This window comes from Colossoma macropomum, unplaced genomic scaffold (genome assembly GCF_904425465.1).
Source record: "Colossoma macropomum unplaced genomic scaffold, Colossoma_macropomum, whole genome shotgun sequence".
NCBI lineage: Eukaryota > Metazoa > Chordata > Actinopteri > Characiformes > Serrasalmidae > Colossoma > Colossoma macropomum.
In genome coordinates, this window is record NW_023494792.1 from 53704997 (window position 1) to 53722481 (window position 17485).

At 40.8% G+C, this 17485-nt stretch overlaps 1 protein-coding gene across 1 annotated transcript in view; it reads right to left on the bottom strand.

Moving 5' to 3' along the window:
* Positions 1 to 16115, bottom strand: part of LOC118812521 (ankyrin repeat and BTB/POZ domain-containing protein BTBD11-A) — a 265349-nt gene extending 249234 nt beyond the window's left edge. Inside the window, exon 1 of the mRNA XM_036577596.1 lies at positions 15125 to 16115. Within this exon, the coding sequence (XP_036433489.1) occupies positions 15125 to 16046 (922 nt within the window). The 5' untranslated portion in view covers positions 16047 to 16115. The remainder of the gene's footprint in view (positions 1 to 15124) is intronic.
* Between the last annotated feature and the right edge of the window lie 1370 nt (positions 16116 to 17485).

Below are 17485 nucleotides of genomic sequence, written 5' to 3' on the forward strand. Positions count from 1 at the left end.
ACACAGTTATTATATTTGATTGACATTCTGTATCGACAGGTTCAAGGCTGTACATCTGACTTTTTTCTTTTTTTATGTCAAGATATAGCAATAATTTTTACATCAAATTCCAGTCATAATAAAATATCTTCTTTGTTATGAACACAAACTTGATATTGATTCAAAGTTCAGAATTTCTTCTCTTGTTGTTTCAGTGAGCTATGAGCGAGAACTAATTCAAAGCATGGACGCCATGGGGGACCTGGGAGAGTTCATTTGCTGTTCTGATTTATTCAGTTAATTTTACTGGAAGTGGAACAGGAGGGAGTCTTTCTTTTAATATTGTGTGAATGTGAATGTAAATATTGGACTTTAATGTGGACTATGACTAAGTGTGGAGAATATGGCATATCATGGTACTTGAAGATATTTTCACTGTATTTGTTTTTTTCAGAACATACTGAAATGGACGAAATGCAGCCGAAAAATAGCAGCGGCACAAAAACAGGAGGACAAATCAAACAAATGGTAATAAACTAATCAAATAAGATAATGGTATAAAGGGATGACATCTATAATTGGAGTAGATCTGTCTTTTTATTGGTAACTCCTTTATGATGCAGTTGTTCAATGTTCTAGAAGTACTGACAATACTAATGATATACTTGGAAAAGCGTTCACTGTTAGAAAACCCGATTTTAGTTTTCCAAAGGTACAAATAATGCAACCCTCATGGTCCTTAAGGACCTACTGTGTGCCTTAAATGAGTTTTAAAGGCACACTACATTCACTTTTCAGGAGGAAATGTTCATAACTATACTTTTTCTTATCTTAACGTTTTCAAACAGATAATTAAATAAAAAGCCAGGACCATCTGCAATGTTGCTCTAATGTTCCAAAAGCATGTGCGAAGTGTTAGAAATATGCAGTTTCTATTAATACTGTAAGCCAGAATGTGTTGCTGCTAACATGCCTACATATGTTGTCTTTAAACTTGAATGACTGTAAAGTTTAACTTTACAATTAAACTGTACGTTTAACTGCTGTGTTAAATTAGCAAACATTCTGGCCAAATGCATCATAGCGCCTTCCCTGTTCAACCCCAGGCCTAATCTACAGTACATCTGCAGAGTTTGCTGTACTGCCTAATAACTAGATGACAGTGGATAAAGATAAGCTGAGTTTGTGCTGAATCAGATGCCACAGATCAGTCAATGATAATGTAATATATCACCAAGTAAGCAAAAACCTACCAATGCTTTATTTCCCTTTTAGTCTAAATGTAAAGATCACTACTGCAAAGAGTACACATGCATCACTACACATTCATATTGAATTTGCAAGTCATATATGAGCCTGTTTACATTTCATTGGTGCTGGTCTGACTGTGAAAAGGCCAAGTGTAAATGCAGACAAGGCACATTGGAGAGACGGACTGCTATCCAGTCAAACCACTTCAGAAGGCCGATGAGATGCACTGGACATGCAGCTGGGCCACATTTCTTCGAGCCACATACACAAACCTAACTCCTAGATGGAACTACATTAGTGTACAGAAACTGAGGTATGGCAACAAACTACAGTCCATTACATATGAAATCAAACATCTGATGCTACACTCAGAAGCTAGATAGCCAGTAACTGTTGTTAGTGAGCCAGTGTTAACTCTATTCTTAGCCACAGAGCTCTTTAATTAACAAAACAAAAGCTTTTGCCAGCTTTTAGAACATAAACATAATAAAATATGTCATCTGACATCATTTTATATTTGCATACAATATAGGAAAAGCAGCACAGATATAGTGTGGCCAAAAAAATATATCATGGTACTGATTACTAATGGTCTCAGTATGTATCACAGTATAATGTACACATCATCACTGATCAAAAACAAAAACAAGCATCTCCATTTTCTCCAATTTTTAGTTTTTTACATCATTTGAGCACAGCAGCCGATGTGAAAACGTCACGATGAATGGACCAATAGAAATGCTTCAAAATTGCTTAGAATAAAATCCTTTTACATTAACTTACATTGAATGTAAAGAATGTTTTGCCTTCTTTTGTAAAGTTACCATTCTGGAGACCCTTGTGGACGGCGAGATATGTAACGGAAGTTCCTTCACTTTTCAATAAAAACCATATTTAACAACTTAAGTAAACCTTAAATATTTTTATTGGGTGAAATAGCAAAAACAGAAATGAACAGTATATAGATGTGATGTTGCTTTCTAACCTAACATGATGAAGGAGAGTGCATACAAAGCCTACAGCAGCATCTCTGAACTTGACAAAATGGTGCAGAACGTTGTTTGCCTCTGAAAGCCATGCATCTCTTACGCTTAAGCTTTCATTTACAGCTGCCAGACACTGCTGGAATTTGGTAAATAACACAAGGCATTCACACTTAGCTAAGAAGCTGCGGAGCCCTTCAGCTTGTAGCCTAAGACTGTGGCATCGCCTGAAGCAGCTGACCAAGTGAGAGGCACCATAGGAGGTGCACATGGAAAGCCAGCTAGCCTTCAGGCTAATGACAAACAGCTAACCCCAAGAGACTGGTTTTTCCTTTCACTCCCTTTCCCACTTTGAATTATTAACTCATTACAATCTGATGTCTGATCGTTTGACAACCAACTGGACTAACTTATCTCAGGCTGCAACTCAGTACACAGCAGGTGAGAGGACTAGTGTATATTGTAAAGCATGTACATCACGTTATCTGCATTTGTTTATAACATACCAGTATATCAGTAATGACAAAATTAATATCTTATGAAGAATTTTAGCTGGTATAATGGAGGAACCGTATGTCACTCACTACTACAGAGGTGCACATTGGATTTCTTCCAAACAAGACTTGTGTGGCCAAGTGAAAATAAATGGGATGTGAATAAATCCTACCTACACATTATCTAGATACAACATGCATAAAGAGGCTAAGTGTAGATAGCCACTTTGTTGGAGAAAATAACAAAACATCTTGTAAAATACCACCCTGGGTAAACGACATAATAAAAGTAAAGGTGTATTTCTCCTTTAAATCTATTCTGCAGGGAAAGCAACTCAAGCTGACACCGTAGTTTTATGGTCCAGTGATTTTAAATCACGGAAACCTGCTTCAGCCACACACTCTTTTTTTAACACCCCCATCCCTAAATCTGTCACGCACACAGGAAGCTTCTATAGCATCATTCAAGATAAAGTGACTTTTTTGGGTGACTGAATGTCGCTGAATGTTTTATTTTATGTTTATGAATAAATTATGGCCTATATCAAGGGAAACCAGAAAAAAGATCTGAGTCAGTGTCAGGTGAGTATCAAGCTGAAACACTGCTAAGTTAGGAGTGTGCATGACTAAGTTTTCAGTATTTAAAAGTATGTAATACATTTAAAATAATTAAAAAAAGACTTTCGCGTTGATTATAAAATTCTCTTACTGACTTACAAAGCTCTAAACGGACTCGCCCCTCAGTACCTGAGTGAACTTCTCCCACTATGAACCATCACGCCTACTTGGATCACAAGGTGCTGGCTTACTATTAGTACCTAGAATTAATAAAGTTACGTTAGGGGGGAGAGCTTTCTCATACAAAGCCCCCCAGCTTTGGAATAATCTTCCTGTTAATGTTCGGGACACAGACACAGCCTCAGTCTTTAAATCTACGCTAAAAACTTACTTGTTTAGTTAAGCCTTTGGTAATTAGTTTTCCCTGTCATATAAAAGGTGCAGATCTGGGGGTTCATGGTCATAGAGTATTATGGTAAACTGGGAGTGTTGGTGCTGTCGTCCCGCTGCTCTCACGCGTTCACTCAAGTTTGCTGACGGTGGAGCGGAGGGGTGCTGACATCTCAGGGAGCCCTCATGTCTCTGTTACCTTCTGGTTTCTCCCTTTTAGTAAAGGGCTGCAATAACTAGACCTGCCGGAGTCTCTGCTGCTCTGTTAATACTGTAATCTGTGATCAGTCACTCATTACAGAACTAACTCTCTGTGTGTTTTCCTTTCTTTGCCGAGTTGAACAGCTGCCCATCCTGTGCGTCTGATGCTGTTGCTTCTTCTGCCTTGATCGGGTGCCCACTGTTCGCCAGCCCTCTGGACCAGCTTGACCACCATTGAGCCTCATGATGTACAATGCTGTGCAAACCTCACCCTCATGAACTGACCCTCCTGATGATGCTGCTGCTGCATAAACTAAAACTAATCAAATTAATCATTTGCTCCACCTGTTTTCCCCGTTTTGTACTATAATACTTTACACTAACACTGTTTGCTATCCGGTGTTGACCAGAGGAGGATGGGTTCCCCTTCTGAGTCTTGGTTCCTCTCAAGGTTTTTTCCTCCTGCTCTTGGGTTAGTTTTTTCTTGCCACTGTCACCACTGTCTTGTTCATGGGGGCTTGGACCCAGATTTTTCTGTAAGCTGCTTTGTGACAACACCTGTTGTAAAAAGCGCTATAAAAATAAACTACTTTGCTTGCTTACTTTCTGGGCAACTGTATAAAACTGAAAATTATCCAATTCTTTATACTACATTCTAGGCAGTTACAATTATTTTTGAATGAAAAAAGAGATTATGCTAATTGCACAAATTTAACACCAAAGCACCCAAAAAGAAAAATAATGCAAAATTATAAAAACTATATGCATTACAAAACACAAATTGTTGCTCATTAAAAAATTCCAAGAGGTTAAAAAATTCCAGCCCTCTTCCATTCTCCTAACCCTTTTCCAATCTTCGAAGCTATTCTTCCCTCCTCCCGCCAGTCTTTTCTTCTCTCTTAACCTCCTCATTCCTCATCTCCACATCTCTCTCTGCTCTGTAGCTCAGCTCAGTCATTCATCTCACATGCTTTTCTTCTTTCCATTCTGTTCCTCTTGCCCTTCCTTTTATCTTCCATCTCCCTCACAGACACTCACAGACGCCATATCATAATTATTCTACTTCCGAAAAATATGCAAATAAGGCCTGTCAGTTTTTCTCCCTGCTGACAGGAATTCAGAACATGGAACATAAAACCAAAGACAAAAGGAAAACAATTAGAACAGTTGGGCTAATATATAATAAGTAAGGAAAGTGGGACAATGGAGGAATTCTTGGGGAAGGACGCACCACAACTGCTCTGTCCATTCTCCGCCCACAAATATGTTCTTTTATAGTAGTTGACCTGTTGCAAAATTCTAAAAAAAGTCCCATCTTTCTTAGTTCATGTTGCTACATCTGTTAAACGTTCAGCACAGGCTAGCTGGTAGCATCTGCAATACTAGTGCTAACAGACCAAAATGCAAAGAAATTTCAGAAGCACATATTTCAAGTACATATTTCACAACAAATTAAACTGACTTTAAAAGATGTTCAACAGACATTCATGATCAAGAAAACAAAAATGGATTCTGAAAAGTATCTTTGCGTTCATAAAACCATGAAAATTGGTTTGTCAGTGAACATTAAAGTGGTAGGTCTTCATGTTTAATAAGCAGGACAGAAGCTGCCCCTTCCGATGAGCTATGGCTAAAGCTAACACTGGAGCTAATCAGAGCAATGTTAAATGTTAAATGCAAATGTTAAAAGACTCATTGTCTTTCACAAAGGGTCTTTTATCCAACTTTAATGAAACAATACAAAGGCTGTAGAGTCCTGTTTAATCTGACTGACTTATCAAGCTAACTAGTTAGCTAATGGATCGATATATTTCTATATTGTCATTTATTGTTATACATCACTATTACCTTTTCTAGGTCACTGTACCGGTACCGACATACTTCTATCGAAGCATTCACTTTCACATTAACTTTTTTTATACATCATTTTTAAGCATCAAGTTGTCAAACAATACAGAGATGCAATATACCACTGGAAAGCCTGAGATCTCACTGCAATACAAGCAGGAAATGAGCAAATGCTAGCAAAAGACATCATAATCCAAAACATGTGGTCTTCATAACACAGCAAAAACAGCAAAAACAGCAGCACCTGCCAGATGATCAGGATAGAGTGTGTCATTATACGTTCCTTACTGACACCTTTTCACCATTTCTTTATCTAATAATTCTGGCTAATTTACTGTCACCTCCATTCTCACTGCAGGTTTGTTTTGAGAGGCTGCTCCTTCCTCCAACAGAGAAAGACATACTTAGAGACGACTGTGATTAGCTGAGAGGCATGTCAGTCATTTTTTGCAGTCAATTGTTGTGAGGCTGGACAACCTTCAGATAACATTAACAAAAATACAGTTCATCAAAATGAGAAATTGTAGTATACAACTTATTTACACAACTTGTCGTTACATTTAAATGCTAATTATTTTGCATGCATGTGAAAGGTCCCTCTGTCTGGGGAGATTGGATGTAGTTTCACATCCTGTATTCTCGCTATTGTTAGCTCGGTGGCAAATCTGTCATTTTTTAGTTTTTGTTGTCAAGTCAAGTTCAAGTTTATATACGTAAAAGGTCACAAAGCAGAAAAATCTATGTACAAGCCCCAGTGAGCAAGCCAAGGGTGACAGTGACAAGGAAAAACTCCCTAAGAGCAAGAGGAGGAAACCTTGAGAGGAACCAAGACTCAAAGGGGGAACCCATCCTCCTCTGGCTGACACTGGGTAGAAGATAAATAACACAAAAAGAGCTAAATGAATAGAGGATAAGATTTTAGAATTAATACAATATTGAATATAGAGGAAAAAATCAGCCTGTCTTTGGACAAAACTATTTAGATTAACCAAAGATAACCAATGACTACTCTTAGAAGTCTGTCAGAGTAACAATGAGAAACAGATCTATGAAAATCAGTCACTGGTTTCAGTGAAAACATCAGTGACTACTGTAAAAAAGCCCATCATAATGATATGTTAGTAATGAACGTGAAGAATACCTGCATTGTATACCTCCATTGTGAGGAAGGTGAAACAATGTCTATGGTTAAATAGCTTAGTCTGTGCAGTCTGAACTAGCCCGATAGCTACAGCAAGCATTCATGACCGAATCATCTCCTAAGAACCTATTTGCTATTTATATTGCTATCACTGAGTAGCTGTACTTGTTTTAGCTCTAAATGACATTTCTGCAATCATGTCAGCATATAGGCCGTGGGGAGTTGATTGGGAGTCCTTTAGAGCAACTTCAGCCATGCTACAGTAGCTAGTGGTGTAGCTATGATGACAACTGATCTTGCTAGTAATGTTAAAGAGCTGTTGAATTGTATGCTTAGCCAATCTGTTTATCCCTAAAAACCTCAATCACACACCAAAACAATAACCTGATCTGTGTGACTCACAATGGGCCAACCTAATTTAAAATGATTGCTTGAGTTGTGCTACAATTACTCATTACACTGACTTTGACTTGTGCCAGTGTCTTATAAAGCTCCTCCAACCTCACAACAGTTGCTACGCAGAGCACAAAGCACAGGTCAATTTCTTGCAAAGACAGCTAAGACACATATCAAGGACCTTCTACATTTCTGCACACTTTTGAATGAAGGGCACACATTATATTTGTGAGCAGCATGAGTGAGTCACCAGCCGAAACTGAACTTTCAGTATTCCGTGAGCTTCTGAATGCAGTGAAATGGCTTCACATTTTTTTTCCTTGGTCTCTCCAAAGTCATGGTGACATAAAAATGCATCAAAAGCAGGCCTGGCAGAAATGCGGCTCGTGTCTTAGCTTTGGAAAGATGGCAATCTGTCGAGTCATCTGTGAATACTCCAGGGGGCAGGGCAGGCAAAAATAAGAACAGCAAGAAAGTTCCTGCTGTTGCCAGCATTGCCCAATTATAAATCCCCCTTTCTGATAACACACACAATATCTACAGCAGGAGCTGCTGCTGGACAAATGCAGCGCCTCCACAGAGGAAGCAATAGGAGCGCCTACCTGTTAAGGAGGCGTTAGTATCAATTATGTCACCGTTGTTACATCACCACAATTTTTTTTCAGTACACGAACATCACTAAAGCTCATAATTGGTGACAGACACTACAGCAAGAACCTAGACTGTCAACACAGAAAAGAACTTCAGTATTGCATAATAATATGGACCCTTTATCTACACAAAGCATAGGTATTACAGTGGCTGTTATCGAGACATATATTATATACAGAATTTAGTCATAGGCCGTGTGTGATTTGGCCTTCGCTGTTGTAAATGCCTTGTACATTTCCACCGCAAATTCAAAAACAAGAAACCAACAGAAATTCTGTTTCTGGATAGCTTAACTTATTGGCCGATATAAAATAATCTACTGCACTTTTCACTGTGCACACACTCATAAGCATGGTCTACAAAGATTCATAAAGGGTCAAGCGACCCCTCAAACTTCTGTTCTCTTGACACTGTAAACTGCTGCATTAGCCAACTTGCTTACTAAAGCTTACCCTTACTGACATGAAATATCAGTTAACATATCAACATAACATTCTAGTTCACATTTTGGGGCCCTTTTTTGGTCACGTAATAGTGCTCAGTGACTTCATCTTCATCTGAAAGAATAAAGAATTCACTAAATTATTGCTGGCTTCAGTTTAAAGACAGAGGAGTTCAAAGACAGAGGAGAATACTCTTGAGCACCATCATGTCCTGTTGGTTCCAATCTTAAACAGGTACCAAAAACCATAAAACTTCAACCTTCAGTACTGGATGGATTGCCAACGGAAAAAACAAAGTTCTATTTTTTTGAAGGAGAAGTACTTTATGTAGTGGACAAGTGCCCTTAGTTTACATACTGTGGACAAATTTAAGCCAATATTTCACAGCACAAAAGTACCCTTGCTATAATTAATCTACAAAAGCAAGCTTACTACAAAACACACCGAAACTATCAGAAATTTTACTTATAGCACAGAACAAGTGGGTGTTATGACCATATATATATCCAATATATCCATATTGCTATCCAAAAATGAACAATTATCTTATCATTTGAGCTTAGCAGCTAGGCTTTACATTGCTTGAACACTTCATGACGTATGTACCGAGAGGAATGCTCCAAAAATGCTTGGAATAAAATCTTGTTACATTAATGTACATTAAAAGCTAAGACCGTTTTTGCCCTCTTCTATAAAGTTCTATTTTGGAAATACTTGTTTTTTTGGCAATCTGTCGAGTCATCTGTGAATACTCCAGGGGGCAGCGCAGGCAAAAATATTGTATATTAATTATATAAGGCCCAAGTTATGATGGTTTCTGCATACATGACAGTGAAGTGTAACTCAAAGCCCATACAGACCAGGGTCAAAGCACAGGCAGGCAGTATCAGAGCTGTAGGCGGTGCGAGAGGAAACAGAAGCACAGCAAGCAGGATGCTAGGCTATAGATGCTTGGCTATAGGCATGCTAGGCTATAGGCTAACCCCAAGGAACCGGCTGCTCCTATCAAACTGGACAGCATTACCTTAGACTGTAACTGAGCACTATACTGTATGAACTGGTATATCGCCCACCACTATAAAAAACTTTGACACCAGAAAACTAGTACATCAGTACATCCAGTACTAAGGGTTCCAATTTTATGGTTTTTGTTACCTTGACAAGACCATGTTTTTCAACAGCCAGACAGTTAGCAAATTTAGATGTTTTAGGCTCGTGCTACAGTGGCACAAAATGGGCAAAAATGTATTTATTTATTTACTTTTATGACAGTTTGTCATTAGCTAAAACTTAAAAAACACAATAGCACAGGCTCATGCATGATGCAGTTGTTCTATAATGTGGTCAGTATGATTGTTCCATCATACTGAAAATGAACTTTCATTCCAGCATGCAGAAAATAAACTAGAACTAGAACCTTAAGTTCTGTTGGTTCCTGTTCGGGTCAGTTCTTTTGAATGTGCATGGGTAAAATACCATTTAGTTTACATATAGTGGATAACGCACGTTATGGTACCATTTGTAATTATTTAGATTATTTATTTATTATTCTCCATTCATGTGATTCCAGTGTCTCCAAAATGTGCCTTAGATCATGGATATTTACACAGTGTACATGTTTTTTTAAGTAGCTTACTTGAACGTCATTTGTAACAGTCATTGTGTAGACCTAACAGTGTCAGTGACCCATATCTGTAGACCACAACATGATGCAAAGATTACTACCTTGTTTATGGATCTAAGTGAACGGCATCTAGATTGCAGTCAGGAGGTCAGAATAAATCACCGGCGTAATCAGTGCTAATGTAGCCGACTGTTTGTTTTGAAGCATTGAAATGCAGTGCTGCTAACGAGGAGATCATTGTGTCAATACATGAGACAGTGACAAGAATAGCAATGCGGCCAGTTTAGGAACATCCATGGCTTGCATGAAGTTGCATGCACAATTGCAAGAGTGTTTCAGTTGAAAACTGATGAAACTTCTTTCACGTTTCACTTCACAGCAAAGCGAGATTTCTTCAAAACAGCAATCAATGAAGTAAGACTCGGCCTGCAAACTGCAAGAAGTGTACAACAACATCTGACGCCAAGAGGGTGAAACGTGGTGCTGAAATGTGCCCCCATTACTGCAAGAACTGGAAAAAAACTGTACCTGTTCCTACAGGTGTGTGAAGGAGCTCTGCAGCACTGCATGCAGTACTGCTCACTGTGGAGATCACACCTGTTCCACTGTCCAAATGAATAAAGAGGCTCAAAACAAACATCATGCTGCGAGTGTCGCTGGCCTCATCAAAAGCACCACAGAGAGGATTTATTCACTCAAAGAAAAATGTCACAGAGGCACTACAGACTCAGATAAGCTTCCACTGTAACATATACAGATTTTAAAAGAAAACTAGTGTTTTTTTTAAGTGAATCTCTATCTACATTATCTGTAGTGTACAGTCAATTAAAGTGAACAATGATTTCAGTTCATTTCTCTGTACTTGGAAAAGAGCAAACAACCTAGAGGTTTGAAACACACATAAACTGTGTGAAAGAAAAGTGTACTGAAGTTCATTTAATATGAAAAGTACATACTTTTAATACTAAATACCCCCTACTAAATGTATCATTTTGGAACGACTTATGAATTTTCAGGGTATAAAAATTCCTTTGGTGCAACACGTTCCAAAAATCTGGGACAGAAGCATGTTTAGCGCTGTGTTACATCACCTTTCCTTTTAACAACACTTAATAAATGTCTTCAGTTTCTGGTGCAGATTTTTAGTCTCAAGTTGCATAACCATAACATGTTTTTCTATAGGAGACAGATAGGCAGCCATGCTGTTGTAACACGTGCATAACGTTTCATGTTGAAACAAGCACCAACGTCCCTGAAAAAGACGGAGTCTAAAAGGCAGCATATGTTGAAAGTAATGTTGAAATACACACGTCTATGCCTACAAGTGCTTTTCTGTTCTAAACTGGAACAAATAATGTTGCAATAAAGCAACAAAATCTACTATACCTCAAATATATTTTAAATGCATACCTATGTGCATAACAATACCATATTTGATTGCTAGTTAGTTCCAGATAAGCTGTACTAAAGCATATTTAAAAAAAACATTGCATAAAACTATGCTTCCTAAATAATACACTTAAGCTGAAGACAATTAAGTAAACTTTTGTTTAGGTATGCTTCAGTATGTTATGAAATGAACATAAAGAACTATACTTCTTTATGGTATAATTTAAAATCTGTTGCTTTAAAAATATACATTTCATAAAAGCACAGAAAAGTATATTTTAGATGTATTTCCATTAAATAAATAAAGAAAAAAAGTACTTTTAGTATTCTCTATATACTTCAAGAATATTACTGATGTATTTAAGTATGCTTCTTTGGGCACTGGGCAGTTGCCATTGGGCAGCTGCTGAATTATGTTAGTAAATGTTTATGCAAAATATGTATTTCACTTCAACAAAGAAAATATTTTGTTTCTATTTGCAGTGAGTTATCCATGGCAGTATGGCTCTGCTCTTGGACCTCTCTGCCTTTCTATGTGCATACATGGAAAGCCTAAGGCAGAAAGAGCAGTAGAAAGACCCCCAAAACAACCATACCAGGCAAACCTCCAGCCAGCAGGAGGTTGTGAAGAGGCTCGAAGAGGAAGTGTCGAGACTGAGCAGGCTAAAGCATCCTAAATAGGTTCCCTGACAAATTTAGGTAATTTGAGATTGGGGCCTGAGCTTGATTTCATAGCCTGAACAAACAGCTTGCTCAATTTTTGTACAAAGTTTGAAGAAGTTCTACAAAAATACTGCAAATCTAGTTTTCCAATGGAACAATCCTGATGTAGAGGTGTTTTTGACACTTAAATTGATAAAAAAATATTGCTTTTGTTTATCTGAAGTAACATAAACACATAAATACTTGAATCAACCCAGTTCAACTGTACACTTTGTACAACTTTCAGGCTGAACTGACAAAACATTTAGTGGTGTGGGTCACGGGTTCCTGTCTAATTACACATGAACACTAGGGAAAGTGAAAATAACCAGAACTACCCTTTTACTGTGTTCTCCAGTGCTGGAAAGTTGGATAAAAGTTCATACAAACAGCTTTGGTAAAACACTCCCTCATGTCTGTCTTGTTTTAAGACATGGGCTATTAGGGTGCAACGGCTGTGGTTTCACATTCACATTTGAATCACACCTTTCAACAGCACCTGCCCAGTGGCTTCTATTATAAGCATACAAGTGGACAAGTTTTCTCTTCTTTTCTAAGTACAGGGGAATGTGTCAAAATCATTGTCCTTGGTAATCGATGGTACGACACAAACACATCAGATGGCGATTAGTTTGAAAATTGTTCGAGTTTTCCATTAAGCTTAGCTTGGCTGCTCTAAGAGGAGTAAAATGTGGCAGGCTGCTCCCTATCAGAAGAAAAGTGCAAGTATCTTGTTTTTTAAGACAATATGTTACAGCATGATGGGAGATGTGCTAAAGGTCTGTTCCCAGACTTCTTCAGCCATCCCTCGAGAATAGCCTGCTCCATGGAGCTGTGTGCTCTCATTTGCCAAGTCAGCGTTGACTCACCTCAGATTAGTCTGACACTGAGGTGAGCGGCGCTGCAAACTACGTAAATAAATCATAACAGCGTGATGTGTGGTACACAAGGGAAAAAACAATTGCTCAACACTCGCTCAGATGACAACAATGAAAGGCTGATGGGGGTAGTTCCATTTACTCGGCTCTATCTAACACTTTGATGCATTTGTAGTCTTCGGGAAATTTTCTAATGATCCTTTCACTTCTGCTTCTTCCTCAGTTCATTTTCAGTCATTTCCATTCAGCTCCTAATTCCTTTTTTATACAATTCTCACTCTTTTCTGTTGATCCAGGACCGTAGTTGCTTTGCTGCTCCACACACCTCTCACTGTGAAGCTTTAACATTTATTTTACACCACTATGATCCCAAAAAAGCGAAGAATACAGCCTAATACAGTTAGTTTCTATGCTGATAGATGCTCGGTGTACTATGTGCTATAGGGAACTCTTCCTATAGGGAGTTTGTAGACCTGATTTTGTTTTCATTGCAATCACCAGTTAATGCTGCACTATAGTTCAAGAAAGGCAGGTTCAGGCATTATCACATCTAAAAATAATGGTTCTTCAAGAGTTCTTTAGTACAGAAAATAGCTCTATATAGAACCATGAACACTCAAAGAACCCTCTGCATGATTTGCATTGTGAAAGTGTTCTTTGGATTGTTGGAGAATGTGCTGTGGATAGTTCTTTACGGAACCTTTTTCAAAAAGGGTTCTATATAGCACCAAAAAGGGTTCTTCTACTGTAACAAGCTTGACATCATAACAGCAGAAGAACTCTTTTAGGTGCTACATAGAACCCTTTTCAAAAAGGTTCTATATAGAACCACCTACAGCACATTCTTCATCAATCTGAAGAACTCTTTAATCATGCAAAGGCTTTTTTAAATGTTCATAGTTCTCTACATAACTATTTTCTTTACATAAGAATCCATGAAAAGCCATCATTTTCAAGTGCGTAGGTCATCAGATCATATGGCCTGTTATTACGAGACTGTGTTTTAGGTATTACAGAACACACGTGTTGCAGGCCCTGAATGCCAAAGACTTTTGTTTATTCGATTTCCAAGTAAAAATTACTTTCACATGTGAGTGAGACTGTCGACTATGTGCTTTTTCTCATATAAATCTAAAAAATCTACTAGTAAGCATCAGCTTAAATTAGAATGAATAACAAGTTCTGAAATTGTTTACAGCCACTTTTACTTCAAGAGTTCCCACCACTAAGAAGACCACCATAGGAGCACCACTGACCAGATATTATTTGGGTGGTGGACTGTTCTCAGCACAGCATGTCCCCTTTGCTGGGGCTTTTATGCACTGCTTTGTCACTACTGGTTTAAGCACAGTCCACCAACCAAAAATATTCAGCCAACAGTGGCCCTGTGGTCAGAAACTGACCACTGATGAAGTACCAGATGATGACTAATATAAACTGTGAATGGAAAATATAGTCTCTAACACTGATGAGGTCAGTGTGGTCCTTTCACACTGAGAGCCTGTGTAGAGGGGGGCTGATAAATTGTGCAGCAACAAATCTGTAATTGTAGAAGTACAACATCAACCTGCAGTAGTAAGCAAATGTTTGGACACCCCCAGGAAAATGACATGTTTTGATGCACATCATCTACAGGGAATACACATACAATATTTAATGAGCCATAGCGTTTGTACATTTTATGTTTTGTTTCCCCAATATGTCACATTCAGAAGATAAACAGTAATTGCGCATTACACTGTGCAGAAGTGGATATGGTAACATATTCACCTAGAGACTCAACAAAACTTGTAATTTGACCAGGGGCACCCAAACCTTTGCATACTTTTTCCAAACTTTTGTATATGGTAAGTGGACCTGATATAAGGGTCCAATGAGTGTAGATACCAAGTAGTCGTGGCTAACAACTAGCAACTAGTGTGTTCATTACAGCAGTGTATATAGCCTAGTAGTACGTATTATGGTGTATAGCACAACTTCTATTTTCATACATGCTTCATTTTCACATATATAGTAATAGTACTACTTTGTCTTGCAAACGTTTCTTGACGTGACTCCACTGACCTGATGCCCCAGCACACCCGAGTCCACCCTGTGTTACTACTACTCCAACGCCCCCCTCCTCCCATCCAACCCCCAAAGAGCCAGCATGCGCTCACGCGCTCCAAAGCCAGAGCGAGCTCTCCGGGCACTCACCGCTCGCGTTCTTGCCGCAGATGAGGTGCTGGTAAGGCTGCAGCAGCCCCCACAGCTCCGAGTCGTTGTTGATGGCCTGCTCGAGCGCCTCCACGCTCAACTTGGCGGCGCTTCCTCCACCTCCTCCTCCTCCTCCGCCTCCTCCACCACCTCCATCCTCCTTGTGCGTGAGCGTGCCGCTGTTGCTGGTGGTGCTGCGCAGCACGCGGCCCCACACCTCGCGGAAGAGGCTCTCCATGCATGCGGTCAGGTAGATGGCCGCGTGCTCGTGCACGCGTAGCGCCACGCGGCTGTCCACCATCCAGCGGAAAAAGCGGCCCACGGAGAAGACGAGGCCGCAGCGCGCCGACTTGCCGCGGCGGAAACGGTCGCCCGTGCTCATGTTGTAGAGCGAGAGCGCGCCGAGCGCCGCCGCCACGCAGTTCACCGAGATGGTCCACGAGAGCACGGCTTTGACGGCGCTCTGCACCTCGTGCCGCGTGCACCTGGCGTAGCGCAGGCTCAGGCGCTGCGCCTCGCGCGCCACGCGCACCAGCGCGCGGCTCACGAGCGCCGAGAGCCTCGCCACGACGTCCGGCGGCGGCGGCGGCGCCAGCGCCTCGTCCCGGCGCAGCGCGCCTTCCACCTCTGCCAGGCTCCACGGCACCTCCTCGAGCTCGGGCAGCTTGGCGCACTGGCCCGAGCACTCGAGGATCTCGGCGTCCTCCGCCAGCACGGTGTTCACCGTGTCCAAGCTGTTGTGCCTGCTGTGCATGGACTCGGTCAGATGCCAGCAGTTGCCGCCATGCGCGTGCGACAGGTGCGCGTCGGAGCAGCAGAGCGACACGCTGGACGACCTGAAGGAGTCCGCCGCGCCACCATAACCGGAATCGAGCGTTAAGTCCTCCAGCGTCCTCGCGCCCGTCTTACCCTTGCCCGCCATGGCTGCGCCTCATAATGCAGGGGCTTTACGGCGGCGCGCGCTGAAGCACAACGGAGAAAAACGATCAACAATCCACCCACGCGCTGGAGAAAACGCACTGCTCCTCCTCGCGCGCGCCTCCCTCTTTCCTCTTCTTTCAGTACGACCTCGCTTTAATGCGCGTGACCTGTAACAGTTTCCTTCCCCTCTTCGTTCTCTCCTACAGTTTGGGGTTTTTGTTGTCCTCGAGCTCCAACTTGGTGCGCGGAACTGTGGCGAGCTCGAGCTCCCCGCAAAACGCTCCCGCTGCAAAGCGGCGGCGAAGGGAGGGGGAGGAGGAGGGGCTATGCAAATGATAGGCAGCCGATAGCCAATCAACAGGCTGGAAGAGTTTAGAGTGACGGAGCCGCCAGGACTTCTCTGCGCTCATCTGTTGCGGCGTTTATGGCGGACAAAGCGGTACGAAACAAAGAGAAGCTGAGGAGGAGCGCGAGGGAGAGTGACCTCCTAGACTCGCTGGCGTTTAATCGATTGAGATTTTGGTCAGTTATTGAACAGCGAGGGCAGAAAATGGGATACGCATAGACAAAAAAGTACTACTGAAACCGGGTTCTGTGACTCGTAACGACAGTGGAACCCGTTTTAAGAAGAATCATTTGACCATGCAAACCACCATTTATGCATTCAAATGGATCTTTTTGAAGGCTCATGGTTCTATACAGAACCAATACATCTACTAAAGAACTGCTGAAGAACCCAGTTTTTAAGAGTGTAGGTCTGTATACACTGTGTGCAAAAGTATCCAGATGCCCCTCCTAATTAGTTGATTCAGCTACTTTAAGGTGCACCTACCTGTTGAAACTGGCGTTCACTGACACATACAGCTTGATAATCTCCATAGAAAAGCATTGCAGATAGAATAGGACTGTGTGGAGCAGCTGAGCATGAGCCTAAGGTCACCATGCCCAATGCCAAGCCCTGCAGCGTTGGGCTGTGGAGCAGTGCCTTCAGTTACCTTTGGGATGAGCTGAAGTGATCTAGAGCTAATCATCCAGCATCAGTACTGATGTTCAGTAAAATCTTCACAGCAATGATCCAACACCCAGCCTTCCAGAGCTGAGGCTGTTACTGCGACCGAAGAGGAATTCTACTAATACACTTAATTTCAGAAAAAAATGCTGGATCTGGACATATAGTGTATTTTTAATGTCACCTTCCAGGCAAAAGCCACTATGACGTTCATACTGATGTTGCACTCTTTACGTCTGTGGCAGCTCTGAATCACTTCACGTCATCACGTTGTTCTTATGTCTGGAGGCTGTGTGCTGCTGCCTTTAGATTTAGGTCTCCCTCTGCGGCTTCTATACCTGCAAGTGATATCAAACTGCTGCATCACAATGAAGAGGAAACGCATTGCAGCTGGGGGATCAGATTGATATTCATATTCATATTTTTGATCA